The sequence below is a fragment of the Gopherus evgoodei genome, chromosome 8, assembly GCF_007399415.2.
Source record: "Gopherus evgoodei ecotype Sinaloan lineage chromosome 8, rGopEvg1_v1.p, whole genome shotgun sequence".
Classification (NCBI taxonomy): Eukaryota; Metazoa; Chordata; order Testudines; family Testudinidae; genus Gopherus; species Gopherus evgoodei.
Window position 1 is genome coordinate 74,588,218 of NC_044329.1, and position 25,391 is coordinate 74,613,608.

General features: G+C 38.1%; 1 protein-coding gene across 1 annotated transcript; it reads left to right on the forward strand.

The window, feature by feature from the left end:
- The first annotated feature begins 823 nt into the window (after nt 1-823).
- Nucleotides 824-19,708, forward strand: VCAM1 (vascular cell adhesion molecule 1). The gene is made up of 8 exons (XM_030573920.1): nt 824-904; nt 2,245-2,337; nt 8,579-8,729; nt 9,422-9,697; nt 10,888-11,208; nt 13,357-13,623; nt 14,957-15,220; nt 16,915-19,708. The coding sequence occupies exons 1-8, from the start codon at nt 824-826 to the stop codon at nt 17,073-17,075; spliced, it is 1,614 nt and encodes a 537-aa protein (XP_030429780.1). The 3' UTR covers nt 17,076-19,708.
- Nucleotides 19,709-25,391: the final 5,683 nt, after the last annotated feature.

Sequence of the window (25,391 nt, forward strand, 5' to 3'; positions counted from 1 at the left end):
TATTAGCTACTCATACATTAGCATGTTCTTGCTACTCAAGTGCTAACAGAGCAACGTGCTGGGGTGATGCTTCTTGCTGAAAAATGCATAGACATTTAGACTAGATTAAAATATGTTATTTTGTTTATTTTAAATCTACTGCAATACCATGATGATCATGCAGAAAAAGCGCCACGATGGTGACAGACTAGCGTCTGGCTTTTAAAATTGTTATATTTTTATGATGCAGATAGTAACGTAATGCTTTACCAGGTGCAATGGCGACATCTCTTTGGTGTTTGGTCCTTTGGAGTGGCTTGGGAGAGACAAAAACAAATCTGTTTGGTTTCTTTTTCTAGTTGGGGAGGGGTTTTCCTGGAACAGAGTTTCCAGCTCATTCCCTCGAGAAAAGAAGAAAGTAAGTGCTCATTAGGTCAAAGACTAGTCCTATTCAGCTCACTGGGCAGGTGGGGAAAGAAAATGAGGGGCATGAGCCACCCCACAGTTTTCACCAGTTAGGAGTTCCTGAACTTAGATAGGGCTAAACCATTTTAAAGTTTTTAAAGTTTCTGAACTTACAAAGGGCTATCTCCCTATGCTTATTGGCATATATGTAACTCCTCTGCAGGGGCATTATAAGAGAATGAAAAACTTTGTGTCTGGTACATAGTTGGTAGGATACTTGTATAGTCTGATATTTTATATGTTGTTTGGTTTTCATAAATCCAAACGATATTTAGGTAGCAAACTACAGTGTAGCTGGGAGGGCCAACACAGGAATTTTTTGAGCCTATTTCTATTCTATGATGTTTTACTTGTAGTGTAACACCAATGGTTTGTTACAATGGCCGATCTCAACAATTGCCTTTGTCATATTTGTGGATCCACATGTGTCCTGGAGCGCAGTGCTCTTGCACAGCCACAGGTGAGTGATAGCAGAAGTTGGTCACAAAGCTCCCCTGCACCTTCTCCTTGATTGACTCGAGTTCTGAAGACCGGGGTGAAATCCTGGCTATACTGAAATCAATGGCAAAAGTCCTATTGGCATCCATTGAGCCAACATTGTACTCTAGGGATCTACTTCAGTGAGAACTGCCATGTGTGGGTGCTGGAGCTCTAGGAGGTAAGCAGCTTGTTCATAATTCGTTGTTAAATGTTTTTGACTTCTATTATTTTTGTTCTTGCGCATGTTCTGAGCCTGCAGTCTGCCCTAGGCCAAAATCCAATGAACCCAGAACAAAATCCAATAGATACATGAATGAAAACAAAAAATGTAATTCAAAACAAGTGTTGTCTCTTAATTTATATTTCCAGGGGGGTTCAATTACGGTTGTCTTCAGTGAGGACAGGTGCCTTTGACATGTCTGAATTCATTTGGCTCACAAACAAAAATGTAGATGTAGAGCTAGGCTCAAGCAGCAAAATGTGAAAGTTTAGTAGTGTTTGGATTTGGACCTTTATAAAGACAGAAGCCACTTGGAAAATTCAGGTCTGAATCTGGGGTGTCAGATTTTACAGAATTTAGGGCATGTTTCGATCCAGGGCTTTGCTTCTAGCCCAGCCTAAAAGATCTAGTTTTTCTAAGAATTTATCTGGCAAATTTTCAATATTTTCCATATCAATTTCTTCATACAAGTCTATTATGAAACCAGTTTTAAAGATAAGCCTTTGGAAATGATGTAATAGCATGTACAATACCACTACTGCTTTTTAACATGCACTTGGTATAGAAAACAAGACAGAACTGTGTGTGCACTGGGCACTTACACACACATGCTTGTTAAGTACATTTGCCCCCAGTTACCCCCATTTTTGAAGTCTTGAAATATTTGTGATTTAAAAAAACAAAACAAACCCTTTCTATTGCACCATTAAAGAAAATGAAATTTAATCTGTCCAAACTGATAAAATTTCCTTTTTAAATGGTCTTTTAATTTCAACTGTATTTTTCCTGGCAATGTGGGTTTAAAAACAGGATATGCACCAGAAGTCCAATTTTAGATAGGGCTTTGTTAATGAGAATCATTGCTTTCTCACTTTGAAACTTAAAACTTGGAATTTCCACAGCCTGCACTCTATGTGAACAACAATACATTAGGATGGAGATTAGGGAATTTTTTTCAGGTGACAGAGGGCTTATTTATTTTGTATATAAATGTCAGGATTTTTTTATCCAAATAAACAGTGTCTCTGAACAAAACCTAATTAGAAATTATCTATTTTGTCATATGTGTAAATGCCTAAATTTTATTTTCCTTTTGATAGTCCCTTTTCCTGAGTCTGGATGCCTTCAGAGATTTTTCTGTTAAATTGGTAGGAATGGAAAGTGAAGCAACCATGTTGTGTGGTGAGGATGATGTACGAGCCAGCTATGTCACTTCCACACATCTCAGCCTTTTCTTGGGGAGCAAAGGGATTGAAATAGTCCTGAAAAACTGCCTCAGAATTTTTTAAATAAATGATAGCTTACAACCTGGAATACAATTCTGCAATAAGGGGTGGATTCCATATCAATGCATGGGCCCTGCCCGTGTGCACAGGAACAGAGTTAAGGTTGCCCATGTGACTTAATCGTCCTTACTTAGATCTATATATGAATCTCAGCAAAAATGTGAGGTGAAAGGGAACTAGTTGACTCAGCAGCAGCATACCACATTTCCCCTTCCTGGAACCATACAGAGGGCAGTTTCAGGATCTGGGAATGGAGCCAGGCACCGGCCCATGGCGATGAGTCAGAGAAAATAGCACAGCTACAGTGGAAGCTAGCGGTCGGTGAGGTAGAAGCACCAATGGATTAAGTCAATGAAACAGCACAGGTTCTTAAAGTTATGCATATGTTTAAGTGCTTTGTTGGAATGAAGCTATATGTGTTAATACAGTTAACTATTTCAATGCTGGGCATTTTTAGCAGAAAGATCAAACAGAAATATCCTATATCCCTTGTTGGTGGATATAGAAACGGGGCTAGGGTGGGGTGCAGCAGAGCAGTTAGTTGCTGTCAAGGGCTGCTGGAGAGAAAATAAGAAATTAAAACTCAACCCACATCTCTCATATTTGAAGTCAATTCTATCCCTGGAAAAACGTGGGGGGAGGGGAAAAGAGATAGATTAATCCCCTCTCTAGTACTAAAAATCTCAACTGTCCCTTGGACACTGAAATACAGAACCACCTCCCAGGCTTTTTTAGGTGATGCAGTCTCAGCTTTCCCCTACCCCCTAATCAAACCCTCCATGTTTCCCCTGAAACCTTTCACAAGGCAACAATGGATTATAATACAAAGCTCTTCAGCGCACTGAAAATGTGGTGACTAAGTAAAATACGTTAAATTTAATGTTACATTAAGCCAGTAAGCCATCAGTACTGAAATGATTGAACTGGATGGGGAAGGAACAAGGAGAGGACCTGCAAGAGAATGGGGAGTGCGGTATTGCCAAGCCCAAGCTTTCAAAAATCATGAATCAGCCTCACAAAAATAAAAATGAATGCTGGGGTTTTTTATTTTGCCTTCTGGTTTGTGAGCTGTCAGGGTGTGACTGGGTCACATTTTCAACCATTTCTCCACAGCAATGAGGGATGCAAAAATAGAAAAATAGAAATCTACTTTTAAAAAATCTGAGATTCTCACCTAATCACTTGGCTCCAGATGCTGGGGCTTAAATAAAACATGAAATGTCATGAGAGTTGTGATAAAATGAGAGTTGTTAACATGGGGAGTGCTGTATAATTCCATGGTCCCTGTCCAATAGGATTTGAGTCTTTAGTTATGATGGCCAATTAATAGACTATCCTCCTTTACATGCAGATTACAAGAATATTTAATCAAATAAATCTGTATCCTGTGATTATTTTTTTATGTCTTGAGCAAATTGGCCTCTTCAACTCCATCAGGTAGCTGTTCAGCAAAGTTATAGGAGCATGAACTAAAGCTAATGCTGAATCTTTACATCAGAAGCAGCTTCCCTTTCCTTCTCTTTACATGCCAAAAAGTCTCATGTCAGTTTCCTGAAAAGCAGCTCTATGTCCTGTTTTCAGATCAGAGATAAAATGCCTGTGTACTGGTACTATGTACTTTGTAAGTGAACCCCCTTTCCCAGTCACACCAACCATCTGGAATTCCCCTCCAAACCTTGAGTAAAATGAATGTCAATTATTGGAAACAGTGGAAAGACACATCAGTCCTGGATTTTAATTCTTTCAGTCTTTTGTCCATGCAGCTTGCTAGCAAGAGACTGGAGTGGGGCCGGGGACATCCAGCAAATTGATGTGAAGAACTGAAATCGTGCCATGTTGATACACCTCAGATTTGCAACAGGCTGTTGAAAATGTTTTCAGATGAAGTTGCTTCTGCAGTGCCACAACCTTTCTGCATTTTCCTGGCCTCCAGCTACTGCTATAGCTTTAATTCCAAAAGAGCTTAGAACTTTTAGATTTAGCATGTTTCTCTACTTGCCCTCTTGCATGATATCTCTAGCTATGGGCCGAGATGCAAGGAGAACGCTGCTTTTTGACACAGTGTTAAGAGTTGCACACAAAGAAGCCATTTGCAGTGCACAACAAGTTTTATTGGTCCCACCCAAGAACAATGCTGCATATACTTGAGCGCTATCTACTGGCCCTTTTATCTCTTAATTAATCAGACATATGCAGACATCTCTTTTATACTGCACTCTTGTAACACTTAGCACATTTGGTCTCATTACACTCTGCCTGTCATGTCAGAATTCCTGCCAATGTTTTCTGTGGTGTTCATCCTCATTTGATGCCCCTTTTCTTTTTTACCTCACCCCAGATTTTAATTCAAATGACATGTGGGATCTGAACCTTTGAGGTTAACACCTAAAAACTGTCAGCTATTCTCTATCTGCTTCCAAGAGATCCAGTCCTGCCCCAAGCAAAAGTGGTGTTCCCTTGACTCCTGTGGCAGGCACACTGCTGGGGATGACAATGGCAGCAATAAAGTACCTTTTCTTTTTAAAATAGGAACCAGAAAGGCAAACGTGGAAGTCAGCTGAGTGGCAGGATCTTCCTGTATTGAGGAACCACTGCCTCTTGTACTTCCTCTAACAATATGTAAAATGGGTACTGCTCTGATACTAGCAACATATTTGTCCAGATATCAGTACAGTTACCTTTGCTGTCTCTGCTAAATATATGGCTGATGTCTAGTTGGCTCGGGACCTGGCATACCAGCTCAGGGCCTGATCCATCTCCCTTCAAAGTCAATCAAAAGTGTCCTACTGAGTTTAATGGCAGTTGGATCAGGCCGACATGTCCCATTCCCTGTTATTTGATGAAAGAACCCACAGCATTTGTAGCTTTCCTTTGCAATGCCTTCAGGGTGCCGACATGCCCTACCACTTTTATGCTATCTCATTCCTAGGGACTGAGGACATGCCCTTCATGGAAATCTACATTAGAAGTATCTGAACAGTCCAGACTTTGGAATCACCATATGTATGACCTCTCTCCTCTGTAGTGATAACAAAGTATCAGCAACTTTGCTAAGAAGGGGAATTTTACTTCCCCTTAAAAAATCTTTTTTTTTTTGTTGAGGTGAAGTACCATTACCCAGACTGTACACTGCACACAGTCTGTGCTCTGTGATTTGAGAGCTTTCAAGCATGTAAGGACTATACTCCAGAATCTTCTCTCTTCCCATTTCCTGAGAGGATTTTTCTTTTTTGTCAACCATGACAATGACAAACTCATGATCTTCACTTCAGGTTAGGGATTCTAAGCTCAAGTGTCTCCTTCTTCCAGGGTTCTCTTGGTAATTTGTGGGTTGTCTCTTTTAACACTCCTATATTTCTGGTTTTCTTCACCTTTCCGACCTAGATGTCCATTTTCTCTTTGGAGCTAATTTTTGCTTCCTACCTTTTTTGTTGGTGTTTTTATTATCTGTGATGTTTAAATACATAGACGCTGTTGCCTCTTATTGGACATGGTACTGAGATTCTTACTGGGATTTATGCATTTATTACAATATACAGTCATTTTAGTGTTCCAGGGAGTTTATTAACTTGTGCAATAAAATTTCCCTTTAGGAGGGATTCCAGGGGCAGCTGCAGTCAAGAGAGAACCTGGACAAATGGTCCCTGCTAAAGCCATGGTCTCAAGGGCCCAGCAGGAGCACATTACATAAGAAGTATTCCTTGTATCTGCTGCTACTGCTCTCACCTGAATGGAGTAAAATGAAACCATTATTAACTCCAATGAATAATGTGTTTACCTTATGATCTACATGACTCAAAAAGTAGGACTTTAGTGTGGCACCTTCCTTTGCTCAGTTATTTATATTTGGAGTTTGTGGATTTATTTTTTCTATATTTGTGTTTCTATATTTCTATATTTTCTATATATATGTGTTTATTTTTTCTATATTTTCTCATTTATTTTATGCATATTATTACTTGATACCTGGATTAGGACCAGAGATTAAATAAGCACTACATAACAGCCACGTTTTACAGGAATTAGTTTATCAGTTAAATGATCACATATTAAACTTAATTAATTCATCAAAGACAGTTTTTAAAGCCTGTTTTACTTTTTTGTCCTGGATTTCTTGCCACTTGTACTTGGCAATTAAGGGCATGCCCTCTGAATAAAAAACTGAACACTACAAAAATTAATAAGCAATATCTGCTTGATATTCTGCAAACTCTGTTTCTCAATATTTTCCATTAGTAGCATTTTCTCAGTTTAAACTGGACCCAGAAAATCTGCTTTTACTTTGTTTCTAATGACAGCTTCCTACTAGCCAGCGCTTGTCCCCCAAAATATCCTTTGCTAAATACTGGCTTCATATAACCCCTGGAACAAAAACACTGAAAATAGGAACATTGTGTTCATAACATGTTCAGTCTCCCTATTACTGAGTAAGGGCATGACAGCTGGAAGATGTCAGTTTAAATTGCTTCTTTTAAAAGACAAAAGACAACCTTTTTTAAAATTTACCTACAGTTTAACAACCTAAAATTTGTCAGCTGTTTATATGGCTGCTCTTTATAAATATATCAGAGGGATTAATATTAGGGAGGGAGAGGAATTATTTAAGCTTAGTACCAATGTGGACACAAGAACAAATGGATTTAAACTGAACACTAGGAAGTTTAGATTTGAAATTAGACGAAGGTTTCTAACCATTAGAGGAGTGAAGTTTTGGAACAGCCTTCCAAGGGGAGTAGTGGGGGCAAATGACATATCTGGCTTTAAGACTAAGCTTGATAAGTTTATGGAAGGGATGGTATGATGGGATAGCTTAATTTTGGCAATTGATCTTTGATTATCAGCAGATAAGTATGCCCAGTGGTCTGTGATGGGATGCTGAATAGGATGGGATCTGAGTTACTGCAGAGAATTCTTTCTTGAGTGCTGGCTGGTGAGTCTTGCCCACATGCTCAGGGTTTAGCTGATCGCCATATTTAGGGTCGGGAAGGAATTTTCCTCCAGGGCAGATTGGCAGAGGCCCTGGAGGTTTTTCGCCTTCCTCTGCAGCATGGGGCACGGGTCACTTGCTGGAGGATTCTCTGCAGCTTGAGGTCTTCAAACCACAATTTGAGGACTTCAGTAACTCAGACATAGGTTAGGGGTTTGTTATAGAAGTGGATGGGTGAGATTCTGTGGCCTGCATTGTGCAGGAGGTCAGACTAGATGATCATAATGGTCCCTTCTGACCTTAAAGTCTGAGTCTATGAGTCTGTGATTCCGTTATTTAAATAGGACAATGTATGGTTGCAGAAATAGATCAACAGTCTAGGGGGAAATCAATCTGTGGTGTCCCAGAAAAAAGAGCCATTTTAGGGGCAATTGCTCTTCAGATGCCATTAAAAATAATGAATCTGTTCAGTTGCCCTACTGGAACCATCAGTCTCAATCCAACACTCATTCTATTCAGCTGTAGGTGATTGGCCTGAGCCTCAAAGACTGGATCTGGATCAGGGGTGTTAGGATCCAGGATTTTGATTTGAGCTCATCTCTAGTCCTTCATTACCTGACTCATTTCTGTATTCTTACAGCTCAGTCCCCAAAACCACAGGTATTTGGGTAGCTTTATTCATGCAAGTTGTCCTGCTGATTTCAAAGGGACCAACTCACTTGAGTAAAATTACTCAAGTGTTTGTAGGACTGTCCCCATAAAACCCAATCATGCAAAAAATATGCATGTGAGTAACTTTAGCTAGGTGAATAGTCCCATTGACTTCAGTGGAACTGCTCACATGAATAGCTTCTTTCACATGACTAAACATCTGCCTGATCAGGTCCTTATTTTGCTCCTTATATCTGTGATATGCAATAACAATGTGAAAATAATTAATTTTATCCTGGGCTTAAAAAGATTTTTTTCCCCTGAACTGTTCTTGATATTTTCCATTTCCAGTATATTTATTTTGCCAGTTCAGTTTTGGAATTTGTGTTAAAAAGACACATTGTAATCCTAGGTCTGAAAGCAGCAGAGGGCGCTGAAACCATCTGCACAGCCTACAGGGGGATTTTTCCTAACTGCGCTGTGGGTTTCCCCATGTAGAGATTTCCTACACTCCACCCCAACCAGAATTGTTATAAATAGCTGAGTAACTGTTACAACTGTCATTTTCAGAGCTGCAGACTCACACCGTGTTTCTTCAGAGAGAACAGAGAGCTGGGGTTTGGAGCTAGCTTTCTTTTCATAATATATCAATTGCAAAAATTTAGACAAATGGGAAGAATAATTCCATCACTGACAGTGCTTTTACTGGTGTTTGTGACTTGTGAGTTATTGTTTTGTTACATAATTAATTAATTGTTGTAATTAATTTGCATTTTCCTTTATTTCAGAATCATTTCTCTTTCCAGAAAATGATTTTGCATTTCAGTTAATAAAAATGTGTTAAGCTCAGTTAAGATATTCTGTTTAAATAGCAAGAAAAATTTTATTCAGCGCTGACTATTCTGTAGTAATGCAGTCATTTTGTAATTTAGTTTGATAAAAAATGTATTGCACTATAGAATCATAGAACTGTTTCATTTAGAAGAGATCCCTAGCACATCACTGTAGGTTTGATTTTATTATCCCTGAAGCATCCCTGATAGATATCAGTCAAGTATATCTGCAGTGGAGGTGATTCTATAGCCTCCCTTGGTAACATATTTACCTATCAGTCTGCTGCAAAGTTTTAGAGACAGATCCCAGCTGGTGTAAAGTCATGTTGTTCCATTGACTTCAATGGATTTACTTTGTTCATCAGTTGATTAGTTAATGTGTGTAGAGTATTTTGGAGAGGGAAAGCACTATTTAAGTGCTAAGTATTATTAATTTAACTTGCCCTACACAACGATTAGTTTAAAAAAAGTGAAACAAGAGGCAGGCTTTAATAATCTCATATACTTTACTAGATTGTCAGTGCAAAGGAGAACATGAGCAATGAATGCTTCTGAGTTTGCATTTTTCTCCCTTTTTCAGTGAAAGCTTTTGAAATTGAGATTACACCTGAATACAATGTTGCTGCTCAGATTGGAGATACACTTGAGCTGACCTGTAGTACTATTGGCTGTGAATCCCCAAGTTTCTCTTGGAGAAGCCAGTTGGACAAGCCCCTAGATGGGTCAGTGAACAGCAAGGAGAGCCGCTCCATCTTAACTATGGATCCTGTTGGCTTTGGGAATGACAATGAGTATCTCTGCAGTGCATTTTGTGACCATGTGAAAAAAGAAAAAAGCATCAAGGTTGATGTTTACTGTAAGTGATTTATTCCTTTTATATGTGACATTGGTGCAATGCTTATTCATAATAAATGTAATTAATCATTCCTACAACGAAGGGTCAATTATATCCCTAGCACAACAACTCTGGTATGTTTAAACATATATTTCCTGGTAGGGGTCATAGATTGGTGCAGGGATTTCTTATTAGGCATCTTGAACTAGGCTACCTAGAATGAATTTAGTCTTCCTGGTTTTATTTGCTCTTGACGTTTTCTTCAGAGTATATGAAATCCAGAAAATAGTCCCCCTGAAGTGTTCAAAAAGCTGAAAAAAACATGCTCTGGGTAGAAATGTTTGGGGAAAAATGGATTATAAAGGGCCTAATCCAAAGCCCACTGAAGTCAATCAAAGTCTTTCTGTTGATATCAGAGGGTATTGGATCTGACCCCTAGGGCCAAATCCTGCCCACTTTGCTGATGCAAATTGTTCCATTGACTCCAACAAACCTACTCTTGTGAAGTGAACAGGAGTTGGCTCAGATTACGGAGATTTTGTAAATTCACTCTGCCTGCCACTATATTAGCTGCAAATACAAGGCATGCTTCTACACCACTGAAATCAATGTTTTGTCACTGAGTTCGTTGGGAACAATTCAGTCCTATATACCTTAATATTTTGGCTTGATATAGGAAGGTTTTTATATTTAATGGTAGCTGCAGTTATTTGGAAGCCACATCTAATAGCTACTGGGGGTAATAATTAAAATTAATAGATTCTGGGCCTTCTAAATGAATATACAGCACATGCTATGCCTTTTTATTCCAGTTATTTCTAAGAACAGTATTATTGTTGTTTGTCACTAATTTAGAAATATATATGGTAGCTGTTATTTTCTAATTCTATCAGTTAAAAAAGATCAGTATTTTTCTACCTTTCATAAAATGCCATGATGTTTTTAACATGGACATGTATTAAAAGGAAAGATTGATCCAATCTTTATCCCAGATCCTAAAACCTCCAACTTTGAGTGTGTAGGGGCAAAGAGTCTGGAGAGTCAAAAACCCAAAATATGGACCCATATTTCTTTACTGTAGTGGACTAAATCAAAACACAAGTCATGAACACATGTGAACAAACTTGAGGGGTTTTTAATTCTGTCTCTAGTTTCAATGGTTGTCTCTTTGGCCTGTCTCTAATAAAAAGAAACTGGTATTGTTCTTTCAGCTTTTCCCAGTGATCCAGTCATTGAGATTAGCACACCCCTGAATGTTGGGGAAAAAGCCAATATCACCTGTATGGTTCCCAAAGTGTATCCTTTTGAGCGTTTGAAGATGCAGCTGGAGAAAGATGGATCTGTTCTTGGCATGAAAGAGTTTTATCATGAAGAACACACCAAAACCACAGAGACAAAATGTCTGACATTGACTTTTATCCCCACCTTTGAAGACATTGGGAAAGCAATTACTTGTGTGGCTGAATTACTGATTGATGAAATGGAATTTGAACCCAAGAAAAGACAGACTTCGCAGAGATTGAGTGTAAACTGTAAGTATATTTATATTATGGGTTAAATTTTACAATAGGATTCATGGGCTAGGGCTACAAAGTTAGAGATATAAACAAAAGTACTCCTGATCCATGCTGGATCTCGCACTGATGTCAGTGACTGTACTGCACAAAGATCAAGGATAGGACATGGCCCTGAGGTCGTATCATCTCTGGGCGCAGACCGGTAATCCCTTCATGTGAAGAATAACCATTGACTTCAATGAGTGTTCTCCACATGGAGCACCCTGTGTTATTAAAGTTAACTGTTGCATTCAGTAACAGTAGGAAAAAAGCGATACACGTCAACCTTCAGAACCACCATTGTGGCTCATTCCTCTCTCCTTTTCTTTGGTAGCTCATGCAGAATTCAGTCAGAGGGCAAACACACACAGTCTGAATCAGAGAGACCAATAAATGTCTAAGCAGAGGTGCTTTTATGAAAAATTTCCCGTGAATGCCTATGTAATTCCCATTTTAGTCAATGGGATCCATATGCATATATCGGGGAGCAGAATTTGGCTCTAAACAGTTCCTCTTGGAAAACCTCTAGTGTTGATTCCTCACTGAGCTCTCTGGGAAAATTGTTCCATTGTCCTCACTGCTCCATTGACATCACTGCTTTTGAAATGTTTCCTAGTATCTGAAGTGTTTCCTTGAGATAAACATATACATAGCTCCCCCCCAGTCAATGACCCAATGTGGGTAAAATTTCTCCCATGTCCTCTGGGTGACTCACCCAACCTACATTTAAGACTGCTCTGTGAAAAAGGCACTTAAGAGCCTCTCTGGCTCCATGTGAATATGGTAGTCACCCTAACACGTAAGGGACAATAACCTCCTTTAAGACTGGAATGCCACTATACACGTAGCTGTGTGTGGTACATTGCTCAGGAGCCTTTTGTTGCTCCCAAAATCTGCCAGGTAATTATGTTTCCAGGTGGTTTATGTATGCAGCCAGGCTGCCAGCATATGTGACTTTGTATGACACCTGCTGAGTCATCTGACATTTAAATAAATTTTGTGTCAAATGTTATCTTTGCAATGTATGAATTTCTTTTAGAGACCATTTCCTCCAGTAAAGCTTAAAATATGATGAATTATAGATGTCATCTATTATCTGTTTCATTGACTACCTCTTTGAAATCTCACCTGAGTCTTTTCTCCTATCCCTATGCCTTTCAATTAAATTCTCCTTATGACAGGCCCAGTCCTGCAGGTCCTGCCTTTGGCAAAACTCAAGTTCAGTCTCTGAAAAAGAACTGCAGGATCATTCTCTATAATATTTAATTGTTTACTTAAAACATAAGATTGTTGCCAAGACACCTAGGTGCATTGCATCAGTCAAAGCAATCAGACAATGATAAGTCAGAGTCCCTTGCTTCACCATTATTTATTAATTCTTTTCCAACCCTATGCAGCACTATTAGGAAATTTCATAATGGGATTCACATGTCTGATGGGAGATGTATACAATAACGTTATCCCTATAATGAATCCAGTTTAACTACATTTGGACAGCAACGTCACAAAAACAAATATACAGTAGAATTCATGGTCAAAATTCCAAAGGGGTGTCATTCTAGCCTCTAAGGCCCCAATCCTGTAATGAGCATCCTCTGGACAGATCCTTGCACACTCAGGGAACTCATTGCAGGATCAGGGCCCAGTTTGCTACTTGCAATTGACTGCAGGCAGAAATGTGAGAGTATAGGAAGTCTGCCACCTCCTTGCAGGCACAAATCAAATATATCATAATCTATTGTAAGTCACATACTCTGTGGTCCCCTGAGCACAGGGGCTGTGAATGAGTAGCCCTTATACAAAAGGCGAGGGGAGTTGTCCCAATGTGCAGTGTGTAAGGGCTAGTCCCCATTTAGCCCTCAGAGTGGTGGCAGTCTTAGCTCAAGGACTGAGTGGGGATTGAGACTGTACTGCCCTCCCATCCATATAAACAGACTCTCTTGGTCAGGACTGAGGCACATTGGCTAAGGAGGGCTTGCACTGAAGCTCAACAGCTATCTGTGTTGTATTTGATTTGAGGCTAAATAGAGGATTTCAGTGTCCAGGGCTGACAATCTAGCACCTAATAAAGCACCCTCTCTTTGCTCCTGTTATGAATAACTAACAATGGATCCTTCGTTTTAGATGGACCAAGAAATACGACAGTCTCTGTCACCCCCTCCACCACAGTGAAAGAAGGGGGAGCTGTGACAATGACATGTACCAGCTATGGTAATCCAGCTCCAAAGATGTTCTGGACAAAGCATTTGATCAGTGGTGTGTCACAGTTTCTTTCTGAAAATGCAACTTTAACTATAAATAGTGTAAAGGCTGAAGACTTGGGGCTTTATGAGTGTGAAGGAGTTAACCAGTTTGGAAGAGAGAAAAAAACTGTGGACTTAATTGTTCAAGGTGCGTACAACATGATACATTGTAAGCCTTGCTTCAAAATTTTAGGGCTAATCTTGCTCAGACTGAAATCTGTGAGAATTTTGCCTTCTACTTCTGTGATGTCAAGAATGGCCCTTAGTCATTAAGGGTAAAATTTACCTCATGCAAAGCTCTCTGAATCACTAGAGTTCCATCGGGTGCATCTACACAGCCACTGGCAGGCTGCAGAAAGCCTCCATGCTGAGTCGACAGACTCGGACTCATAGGGCTTGAGCTACTGCACTAAAAATAGCTGTGTAGGCAGCATGTTTAAATTGTGGCTTGGCCTGGAACTTGAGCTCTGAGCCTTAGGGAGAGAGTCAGGCTTCAGAGCGTGGGCTCCAGCCCAAGCTGCAAGAGTCACACAGCAATGTTTAAGAGGTAGCACAACACCCATGAGCCCGAGGCTGTCAGCCCAGGCTAAAAGGCTCACTGCCATGGGCTGTTTAGACATGCTCATAGTATGTGAAAGTGGCAGATGTACCATATATGGGGCTCAGCTACAGGATGCAGGAATGTGTGAATGTGAATCCAGCAACGAGTTCGGACAGCAATTTAAAAACATAATGCTTGATGTCAAAGGTCAGTTAAAATAATGTTCTCTATGTTAATGAAGTTGGGTTTGTTTGTTTTTGCTAGAGGCATAAAACATGGTCTAAAATATCAATCAACTTCTTCAGACTCTAGATTTTGGGGTCATTTTTTGTCATTCTCTAGGATTTTAATGTTGTGTGCATCATGTAGTGAGTTACCCAGAGTCTTGTCATATATAATTAGTAGGAACGGATCAACAAGGAAGACTGTTCTCCAGAAAGATCCAGACATCAGAAAACAATTGTTCTTCAAAATCTTTTAACAGTCCCTTACACTGGAGTCCCGCAAAACAGGGTTTGAAATCATGGAATCCTAATGACTTTCTCAGAGAAAGGTCACATGTTTGAAGGCTGGGCAAACATGCTCTTTTTTAGCTTCTGTTCCTTTGTCTTTGCCTTTGCTGTGCCTGTTTCCTGTAGAATGAGGACTTCAGAAGCTATGCTTGTCTGTTTTGCTCCTTTCATGAATATACATAATCATTTTAAATTAAAGAAAAAAAGTTTGGTATAAAGTGAAGGGTGCTACGTCCATCAATTCATACAATATTCTTCCTGCCAGCAGACTAGAAGACTAGAGAGTACCTTTAGCTAGTGATCAAGTCGATTTTAAAGAAAAGATTGTGGTGACTCATTCAGCTGAATTAAGGCCCTGAGAGCCTGTTGTAGATTGTCAGTCTCTACATTTGCATTTAAATCTTACCTGACAATTTCTTTCCTTTTAGTTCCTCCTCAGAATACTCCAGAGTTAAAATCTCCATCAGACAATGTTGATGAAGGGGAAAATATCACTATTATGAGTACAACTTCTAGTAATTCACCTCCACAGACAGTCCCGCAAAAGATCCATCCGAGCAATACAACCATCCTCTCGTCACAGAATGACACCTCTACACTCTATAGAGTCATCAAAAATTACACAGGCATATACCTGGCTGCTTACAATGAGACTGGAAATAACACTGATGTGATTGAGATAACTGTTGTAGGTAGGCATATATGTTGCTTTGAACTTACTTGTATTGTTATAATCCAATGATTGAAAGGTTGCTGTTAGCACAGCTAGTGTGCTGTTCACCCACACATAGATATACCATGGTTAGTGGTGAAAAACAGAACAGTTCACTAGTGAATATCAGTAATGTAATTGTCTCCTATACAGCACTAATATTCTTAGCAATGCTACCCCAAAGTGGCACAGTGGCTCAAGGGAGGTGGGGAGAAGGCAGGCATAGCCCCACTTCCTCTATGCACCAGTCTGCAGAGCAAGATTGGCACATAGGGAGAAGAAGCCTGCACCCCACAAAAAGAGATAAAGGGTGCCCTGCTGTGTGCTGGGGAGCTGCTGGAGGCACTCTGTCTGGCATGAAAAATTATTAATATTTACCTTCACAAATTTAATTTCTCAGTCTCCCTGATAGAATGCTAGTGGAAACTACTTCAGAGATGGCATGGCTTATTCTTCTTTAGGCATAAACTTGTATTAAATGGATTAATCATTCTGTCACACAAAGAATATAATGTAGTTCATAAGTACATACCTAGAAGGGATACTCACTGTTAAAAATAAGTTGATATGGAACACATATTACAAGCATTTCTTTATCTTTAATACCCACATGTTCTGTCTTACTTGCTTTAAAAACTGACTAACCAGTGCAGATACCGTGTTGGAGTCATGGTCCCACTGAACTCTATAGTAAAACTAATGTTGCCTTCAACATGAGAATGCCTCCTGGTCCTCCCTGAAGCAGTCAGCTTACAACACGTGTTGTTGTGCACTATGCCAAACAGGCCTGAACTTATGTAAGACTAACAAACCCAAGACACTGAACAACAATTAAGTTGATTAGGGAGGGTGTTTACTGAAGAAGAGAATGCAAGACAGATTGCTTGAAGAAGTGGGTTTTAAGAAGGGATTTGAAGGGAGAGTGCGATGCAGATGAGAACCAGGAGCGTGTTCCATTTGAAGGCAGTAGGATCTGTCCCATTGCAATGGCTGGGGCACTGCTCCACTCAGAAAAATGAGAAACTAAAACCAAAATAAAGTCAATTCACTCATTCATAGCTGTTAACATGGGTGGATAGCTCTTTCAGAGCAGGATCCATGTGGAACAGCTGCTTCAGTGCCCCAGACTATATCATGCACATGTTCACATACATTCATTTTGGAGCTTTCCTGAGCTCCAAAATGAATGTGAACATCATGGAGCACAGTACTGGGGGGCACTTTCTAAGACACCCTGAATTAGTGAGCATAAGTGGAGCTCAGGAAAGCTAGATCTCCCCTGTGCAAATCTTTGTCCGATAGACACCACTGGGCATAGGGAACTACATTATAAAAAGTGTGAACCCAATGTGGAAGGAGTCAGGAAATGATGGCAACAGAAAGATGAACAGATTGGAAAGAGGGTAGGGTGGGGAAATAGGGAAATGGGATCAGAGATATAGATGTACCAAGATTACAGAGGGCCTTGTACATGTGGACAAGACCTTGAATGTGATGCAGTAAGAGAGAGAAATCCAGTGAAAGAATTCAAAGGGGTCAGATAATATGCTCCAAGCTGGAGGCGAGGAAGATGACATAACAGTAGCATTGCCTTTACAGTGATGTGCATACTTCTACTTGTAACAGTTTTTAATCAACTTCTTCTGTCTCCTCTTTTTTTTTCTCATTTTGCAGAAATGGTGGAAGAAAGAGATTATGTGATTCCTCTGATTGTTGTGCTCTCTTGTTTATCACCAATGGCAATCCCTGTGCTTGCAATATTGGTTTATATGTCAAGGAAAGCAAAGATAAATGGATCTTACAGTCCTGTAAATGCACCAAAACCAAATGTTTAAGCAAGTGACTAATCTTCTTCATTCCATGACATTATATGACATGCAATATTATATGACTTTTTTTGTAACATTGTCATGAAAAACATGAAAAAATGGTCTGTTCCATGATAAATACGACAGCCTTTACATTAAAGGAACAAATAAGACACTGCCTTAGAAATAGGTGAATTGCTTCCCTATTGAAGCATGCTCAACAAGAAGAGTTCTTTGAAGTGCTAAGTTTGTAGATAGTATCCCATGTCTTGTATATATGTATTATAAACACATTCAAGTGAACACCAGTTTGGAAATTCCAATATCCTATTGCAGCAGTACATAGAAATGTTGTTTCCTGAGATATAAATCAACACTATTTGAACCGATTAGACTATTTTTGGCATTATTTAATAGTGAGTGTTTTTAAATATAATTGGTGTAAATGTTTGTTGGTGGTACTTTCCTACTGCATGTAATGTGTTCCAGGTCCTCCTCTGATTTATGCCAACATAACTCCATTGTGTCCAGTAAAACTGCATGGTATAAATGAGAAGAGAATTTGGCGTTTTGTTTCTAATGAATTGTCTCAAATGTAAATCCTTCAGAGTCAATTAAAAACTTTTTAACTTTTGTTTAATAAATGTGCCAAAGCTTTTGATATGCATGTAACAGTTATAAATGTAATTCACAAGTATCTGTTTGGGGTTAAGGTATAATCTACTGTAGCATGTGAGATGTACAATGGTATGGTATTTATTTGGGGTCTTGTCACTTTAAAGTATATAACAAGATTTTCGTTGACTTCACTGTGGGCAGGCCCATAATTTAGAAGTTAACTCTAAATAGACATTTTTTATAGACTTTCGCACTAAAATAAATCCACCTTTGGGTATTGCTGTTAATCATAAATGGTAACAAGGCTCCAATACACATATTCAACTTTTATTGAATAGACAAAGAATTTGTTAGACTAATCGTAAAAAAATTGACAACATATTTAGATGAAGTTTCTAAATATTTCACTGTCTCCTATTCTTGGTACTGTATTTTTGTTCATAGAAATGTTTATTCAGTTGAAATTCCCAACCAGTGCCCATGTAATAGTGAAATGGAACATGTATGTTTGCTATATTTCCACTTGTTAATTCTTATTTCTTGGAAAAGCATAGTGGTCAAAATGCTGAAACTAGGTGGTGTATTTATTTGTTTTGCTTTCTATCTTGTATGGCGTGTGTAGCAGTAATGGGACCTAGGACACAGAGTAGCCTGTATGAGGGAAAACTCAGAGAGTTAATGTGTACATTCTATAGATGGCACCAATACAAAAGCAGCAGCTGCTGTAGACTTAGTAAGTATTATTAATTAGTTGTCACAAAGCAGTAGATGGTCCTGGGTACTAGAAAATTCTGTCAGGAAAAGAAATGAAGAGATGTCAGTCTGTTAATCTATGTAAAAAGCACCTAACATACTGCTTCTACCAATCCTGAAGAAAGAAAGATCTTCCCTAGTTAAGGAAGCATGCAATAAAGCAGGACTCAGGGCCTGGACCACAATTCCAAGGGAGTAAAAAGTCTGCCAGTGTCATCTCTTCTTAACAATACTTTGGGCCTGGCTGGGCCTCTGAGTTGAATTTGCCCCCTAGAACTTCACACTGGTTCTCTCCCTTCTGCTTGGAAAGGGGGACCTTCCACAGCCTCTGTGACGTCATTGTGATGCTGGCAGGCCAGGTGCCAGCTTGTGCCAAGGCTTTAGGCCCAGCCAAACACTGACAAATTAATTGCTGGGAACCTGTCTCTGTGTTAGTATGGTTAAGAGGGTATGTTTTGTGTTTAGACCCTATGAAATGCTTGTAAGTTGCTGCATGCTTTAACATCACAGATAATTTCTTTATCACATGGTACGCGGTAACATTTAAGTTTTTGCTTTGTAACTATACAAACTATGAACCAGGCAGGAGGGATCTCAGGCCTTCTTGAGGGGCAGATCAAAAATAAGTGTGCCACTGTGGAACATCACAATACAAAGATATTGTTAATTATCCCCTTGCACCTATGAAGAGGCTACGTGCAAAAGGGCTTGAATTCTGGAAGAAGAAAATAAAAACAGCTGGCAAGCATTTTTTTCGTCTCTTTTGCTGTTAGACTCTTACAGGGCCAGAGCTATGAAACAGAATCTGAGATCCCCAGGGTCAATCTGGGTTAGCCCTAAAAAATATTTAGAGCTGACAGATCACTACAACTGTATCACTTTGTAAAACCATAGACTAATGCTTGCTTTCCACCTTTAACTTTGTAATAATTCTAATTCTTTTCTTAGTTAATAAATCCATAGATAGTTTACTATAGGTTTGGCTTCAGTGTTGTCTTTGGTCTGAGCTCTAAGATACCAATTAACCTGGGGTAAGTGTTAGGTCTCCTGGGACAAGGAGTTACCTGAATATTTGGTGATCTTTGGTGTAGAGCATTAAGTCTAGCTTGCCTGGGTGGCGAGATGAACTGGAATGCCCCAGGGGACAGTTTGTGACACCACAGTAAGACTGTTTAGTGCTTTAGTAGTTCAAATTTCTTACTGGGCTGGTGAAATCTAGTTATAGCATATACAACCAGTTTGGGGCTTCTGCCCTGCTTCTTGATAGTCTGCCCTGAGGTTGGCACTCATTGTCATGAGCCACTCCAGACAGTGTGACGATCATCATGTTGATCAAAGACTGTGAATGGCTTGCCAACTACAGAACCAGTTTCTCCTCTCTTGGTTTTCACACCTCAACTGCTAGAACAGGGCCTCATCCTCCCTGATTGAACTGACCTCGTTATCTCTAGCTTGCTTGCTAGCATATATATACCTGCCCCTGGATATTTCCACTACATGCATCTGAGGAAGTGGGTATTCACCCACGAAAACTCATGCTCCAAAACGTCTGTTAGTCTATAAGGTGCCACAGGATTCTTTGCTGCTTTTACAGATCCAGACTAACACGGCTACCCCTCTGATAGTTCTCAGCAAGTTTCTTTCATATCTCGTCTCATCACAGATGGGTTCAGTTATTCATATTCTTTTGTTTCCATTAACGTTAACTGTAAGTGTAAATATACATACATATATGTCACTGTTCATATAATTCAAACAATTTTAGAATTTTTCAAAATGATGCATATAGATAATCTCATTTGTAATTTCTTACTAATACCTATGAGAAAGTAATATTGTGAGTGCCTCTATTAAAACACTACAGAGTATATTGTTTAAATATACATTATCAACACAATAAAAAATTCTTCAAACTAGCATTTCATTTCTTAAACTGCAGTTTGCATAATTCCAAACCTTACAACAAAGTTTATTTTTATTTGTATCTATTCAATTTATTGAAAACCCACAATAATAATACAGGAAAAAAATGTCACAGCTACTAGCTTTATTTGAATGTTATTATGTAGTACTACCTTAGTTGAGATAATCCCAAAGAATAAGAATGGAAAATATTTTACCACAATAATCCAATAGCCTAATGCATTGTAAGGAAGTATATAATTTTGCATGATTCCACTCTGTGTTTTATTTAAAAAAAGAGAAAAAATCTGCAGTTATATTGGTCAATTAAGTAAACTACATACTCGAGATTATACTGTATTTTCCAGTTTAAATAATTGCTTAAGTACCTGCTTACTTTTATTAATTCCCTTACATCACATTGTATTTACTGTTACTTAAGACTGTGCTTAGCTGCCTTTATTGTAATATGTTTTGCCTCCAGGGTGGGCATGAAAAATTATTAACTTTTACCATCTCGAATTTCATTTCTCGGTCTCCCTGACAGAATGCTAGTGGAAACTACTCCAGAGATGGCATGGCTTATACCTGTTTAGGCATAAGCTTGTATTAAACAGATTAATCATTCTGTCACACAAAGAATATAATGTAGTTCATAAATACATACCTAGAAGGGATACTCACTGTTAAAAATAAGTTGATATGGAACACACATTACAAGCATTTCTTTATTTTTAATACCCACATGTTCTATCTTACTTGCTTTAAAAACTGACTAACCAGTGCAGATACCATGTTGGAGTCAATGCCCCACTGAACTCTATAGTAAAACTAATGTTGCCTTCAACATGTCAAGTACTGTACCTCAGGTATATATATCAAAATACTATTGAATACACGTTTGGCAGCAGGAAATGCAGCAAACTGCTGCAGCTGTTGGTTTATATTCATACTTCCATGCTATTTGGACTTGAATATTTTTTAAAACCATTATTTTGACCATTTCATTATTGATGTAATTAATATTTCCATGTGGCAACACAAGAAGTTGCTTACCTTTCTGCTTGTTTTCTCAACAACACGCTCAAATTCACATTGATCACCTACATTAGACAATGAGGAAAAAGTTAATGTTTCAAAAACATTTGACGAATCAGTCCAGTTGCCCTCCATGTTTACTGTTATTTACATTTATCTTATCACCCAGCCAGCTTCTTGTCATCAGGTCATAACATGAAGGGCTGTGCAAACTAGTTTTTCCTCACTTTTGCCTCCAGTCTGGCTGTAACTTTGTGAGTCTGCACAAATGTTACTGGACAAGAAATGTAACACACATTAGCACATAATACAATCTCCTTTTTCTCTGTTTCACCATTGTGTATGCTGTCATTTGTTCTTATTTTTACCTCAAAACCTTTAACCATACTTCATAAATTGAAGTATATTATCAAAAAAATTAAAAATTACACCAACATGGTAAACAATTACCTTTGTGAAACCATTCTTTTTCTTCCATATCTTCCAGAAACATATCATCAGTGTCAATTGGATTGCTGCTTTCAGCTTCTGCTGCTACTTGTTTCTTTTTTTCTGCTGCCATACATTCATTTTCTTCTGTGTCTGTGACCTCCAAGTTTACCACACTGCTGTTGTCAGGGTTCTCTGCTACATCACCACCCATTTTTCTAATAATGGCTGAGGGGACTGTTTTTTCAATGTCACTCACTTCTGTTTGGATGTTTTCCTTTGACAATTTCTTTTCAGTACTTAATGCTGGTGGCTTTTTATATGGTTTTAAGTGAGAGATACTGTACATATATCCTAAAGTCTTCCCTTTTAAGGTTTCAACTTTAAATTTATTACTACAATAATGGTAACTTTGTATGGTCGTTGATAAATACGTTATAGCGTCCCTCCCTTTCTTGTTCTCCTTCTTGCATTCAGTAACATAATGTGTTCCCCAACTTTGCATGTTATTTTCCCATATTTAGACATTTCTTCTAGCATAGTATACTTCTTGGGGGTTTTTATGCTTTAGAAATATTACTAACAAGCTATGCAATGTCAACATCGATTGCAGTTTTCAGATTAATACTGTACTCTGTAGTATTTTTCACTGAATTCCTTGAAAGCTTGTGGCTTTGTAAATAAATGGAGAAGGTGTTGTATTCAAGAAATGGAGCATCACAAACTAACATATTTACATGAAAGCTGATAGTATTTACATACACTTACAGTGTGATTATAAACCTGGTCTGAACTTGGTCTGGAAACCTTGTTTCATGACCATATAATAGTTTGAAAGGGTGATGTTTTAGTTGTCATGTGTGGTTTAGAGCTCAAAGGAAAAAAAAACAAAGAAATTCATTCCAATTACACTTGCTGTCAACCAATTTCCACAATGCTTTGTAAAAAGTAGTGATTGATTAGTTTGTGCAAAGAAATAGTTAATATAACATCTTGACTGAGACAGACAATACATAGAATCAACAAGGTGTAAGCTGGGCATTGCAATGATTTTTTTTTTCATTTCACATGTGATACAGTAAAAAGACTTTGAAGATTTATTATCACTACACAGTTTACAGCATGGTCCTGACTACTTACCTTTACCACTGGAAAAAAAAATCCCTAAAATTACTATTGTGTGGATTTGTTGGTGTTTGGGTTGAATAGGTTGAAGCTATGTTCTATCCCCATTTTTTTCACCAAAGGCAAGGTTAAACTGAAAAGAATGTATGCTGTAAACTTTCCTTTGGAAATGTGCACATTTATGTTCCTCTCCCTATTTCCTATTGATATTGCGTGCTAGTACTATGGTTTCCTATCCCATCTTTTAGTATTACTACGTGGAAAAATAAATATGTTAGTAAATCAAGTTGCAATTTATTTATTTATTTATTTGTGGCTGTGAGAAGATACATAGAAAAAGTTGTCAGCAACAATTTTCCTTAAAAAAAAAATAGTCATGAGAACAATGAAGCCAATGTTCACAGTTAAATATCTATGACCTGATTGTATAGTTGAAGAAATAGTGAAAAGAATCTCAAAAATAAGTCATTACCTCATTATTGAAGTCAGAACCATGAACAGTCAGTATCTGCTCTAGCCATCCAAATCAATTTATAATTTTACTGATTTTCTTCACCATCTCACGTGCTGTGTTATTTCTAAGTGGAGATGCTGCCATCCATTTTGTAAGATGATCTGTAGCTGTCAATAAGTACTGGTTTCCTTTGTTACTGGTAATGGCCCCATTAAATCCATTCCCACCAATTCCCAGGGCCTCTGGACCTGTATGCAGGAGTACAGGTTACACTTTGGATCTCTCCTAATATGTTTTCTTAATAAGCCCATATGTATTAAACAGAGTAAACACTATGATGTGGTTTTCACAGTGGTTTAAACAACCATACAATCAGAATCCACTTGACTTAAGAAAGTAAAGAAATATAAGGATAGGGATAGAAAAAGTCCTTCAAGAATAAATCTGCATAAATATGATGTGCCAGCGCAAAGAGCAATAGAGGATATTGTTGCACTACATCATGCCATCCACATACATTGCATGTCACCAATTGGAGGCCTTATTGTGTAGCAACAATAAACACAAATAACAATAAATAATTTTCTTGGACATTCCTTCAAAGCTTCCTTTCTGTTTTTTAAGGAAGTGACTAAGACTTTGTGTCATGTGTATGTAACCTGCACTGAGAATATTCCTAATGCATTGACAACGTAAGGGATTTTTTAAAAATGGAAAGAGAGATAGTAGAAATAGGAGAGTTCAAAATTAACTTTAAAAGTTTTTCAAGGTGGTATCCAAATTTAATTCCATTCCTACTTTCTGGAAATTCAGACATCTCTCAGCATGGTTTGGAAAGAATATGATGGGATTAATATTCATGTATTAAAATGTTATTGCACAGGAATGGAGCTCACATTTTCACACCAAATGGTTAAATAGCTTTCTTTGCAACATAAATTTCAAATTTGTATTTAAATTTAAATTAGGGGGTTTTGCTTCATTACTTTACATATTCAGTCCTTGATATCTTTTGCCATTCCTGGGCAATAGTATTTTGATATCAGTGCAATTCTTGTTTTTACTATTCCTTGATGTCCACAAGTTGGACTGTCTTGATAACATTCAGACACTTGTAGGGCTTGTTTCATGGTGTGCGTAGTAACTTCAACCTTTTGCAGAATGGAAATGTGTTGGATGGAGATGTGTTGATGACATTGTGTTGCAGTTAAGCAATTAGCACATAGTTTTTAAAGTATCTGTATAAAGAGATGTCTGTATATAGTATGAACTGTGATGGTTTGAGTATGGGAGAGAGAAGAATTTTACTATAGGGTTATAACTGGCTGTTGAAAATTCTTAAAATTAGAAATCATTGTTCAGTGAAAATCTATGGATTATTATTGTTGTTTGTGGATACATTACTAACCTGATTCAGAAATAAAGTTGAATTATAGTATATTTTTGTAATATTTTAATTTTTTGACATTTATCATGCAACTCACACAAATACATTTCTTAGAGTAGCTAAATATGTATCAAATGAGATTTTGGTGGGATGCATGCTACACTTTTTAATGTAATAATGTCATAGAGTACAATGAAATCTTCAGTACATAAATGATGGGCCGGATCCTGCACCACCAGGGTTGTTCGGAGTGTTACCATTAACGTCAATGGGACTGGGATTAATATCGCCCATTTTCTTTCAATATCCTACAAAATTTCCTTTACTACATAATATAAATAAAATCTGCCCATATACAACCAACAGAGATCAATTTTCATTTCAGTTAATTAGGTCATAGTTACTGGGAACAGGAAATATAACAGCACAAAAATAATATGAATTTTGAAAAAATACAGGATATTGGATTATGTGTTAGAAAACAACAGAATATTTACTGAAACCCCTCCTTTATCTTTCACACTGATGTTTATTATGTGGGGTTTTTTTCTCCTTAGTACTGCTTTTTGGAAAAATAATAGGGTATGCCGTAATTCAAAAGAATCTGCGAGAAACAATAAACGTGTACACATTTCAG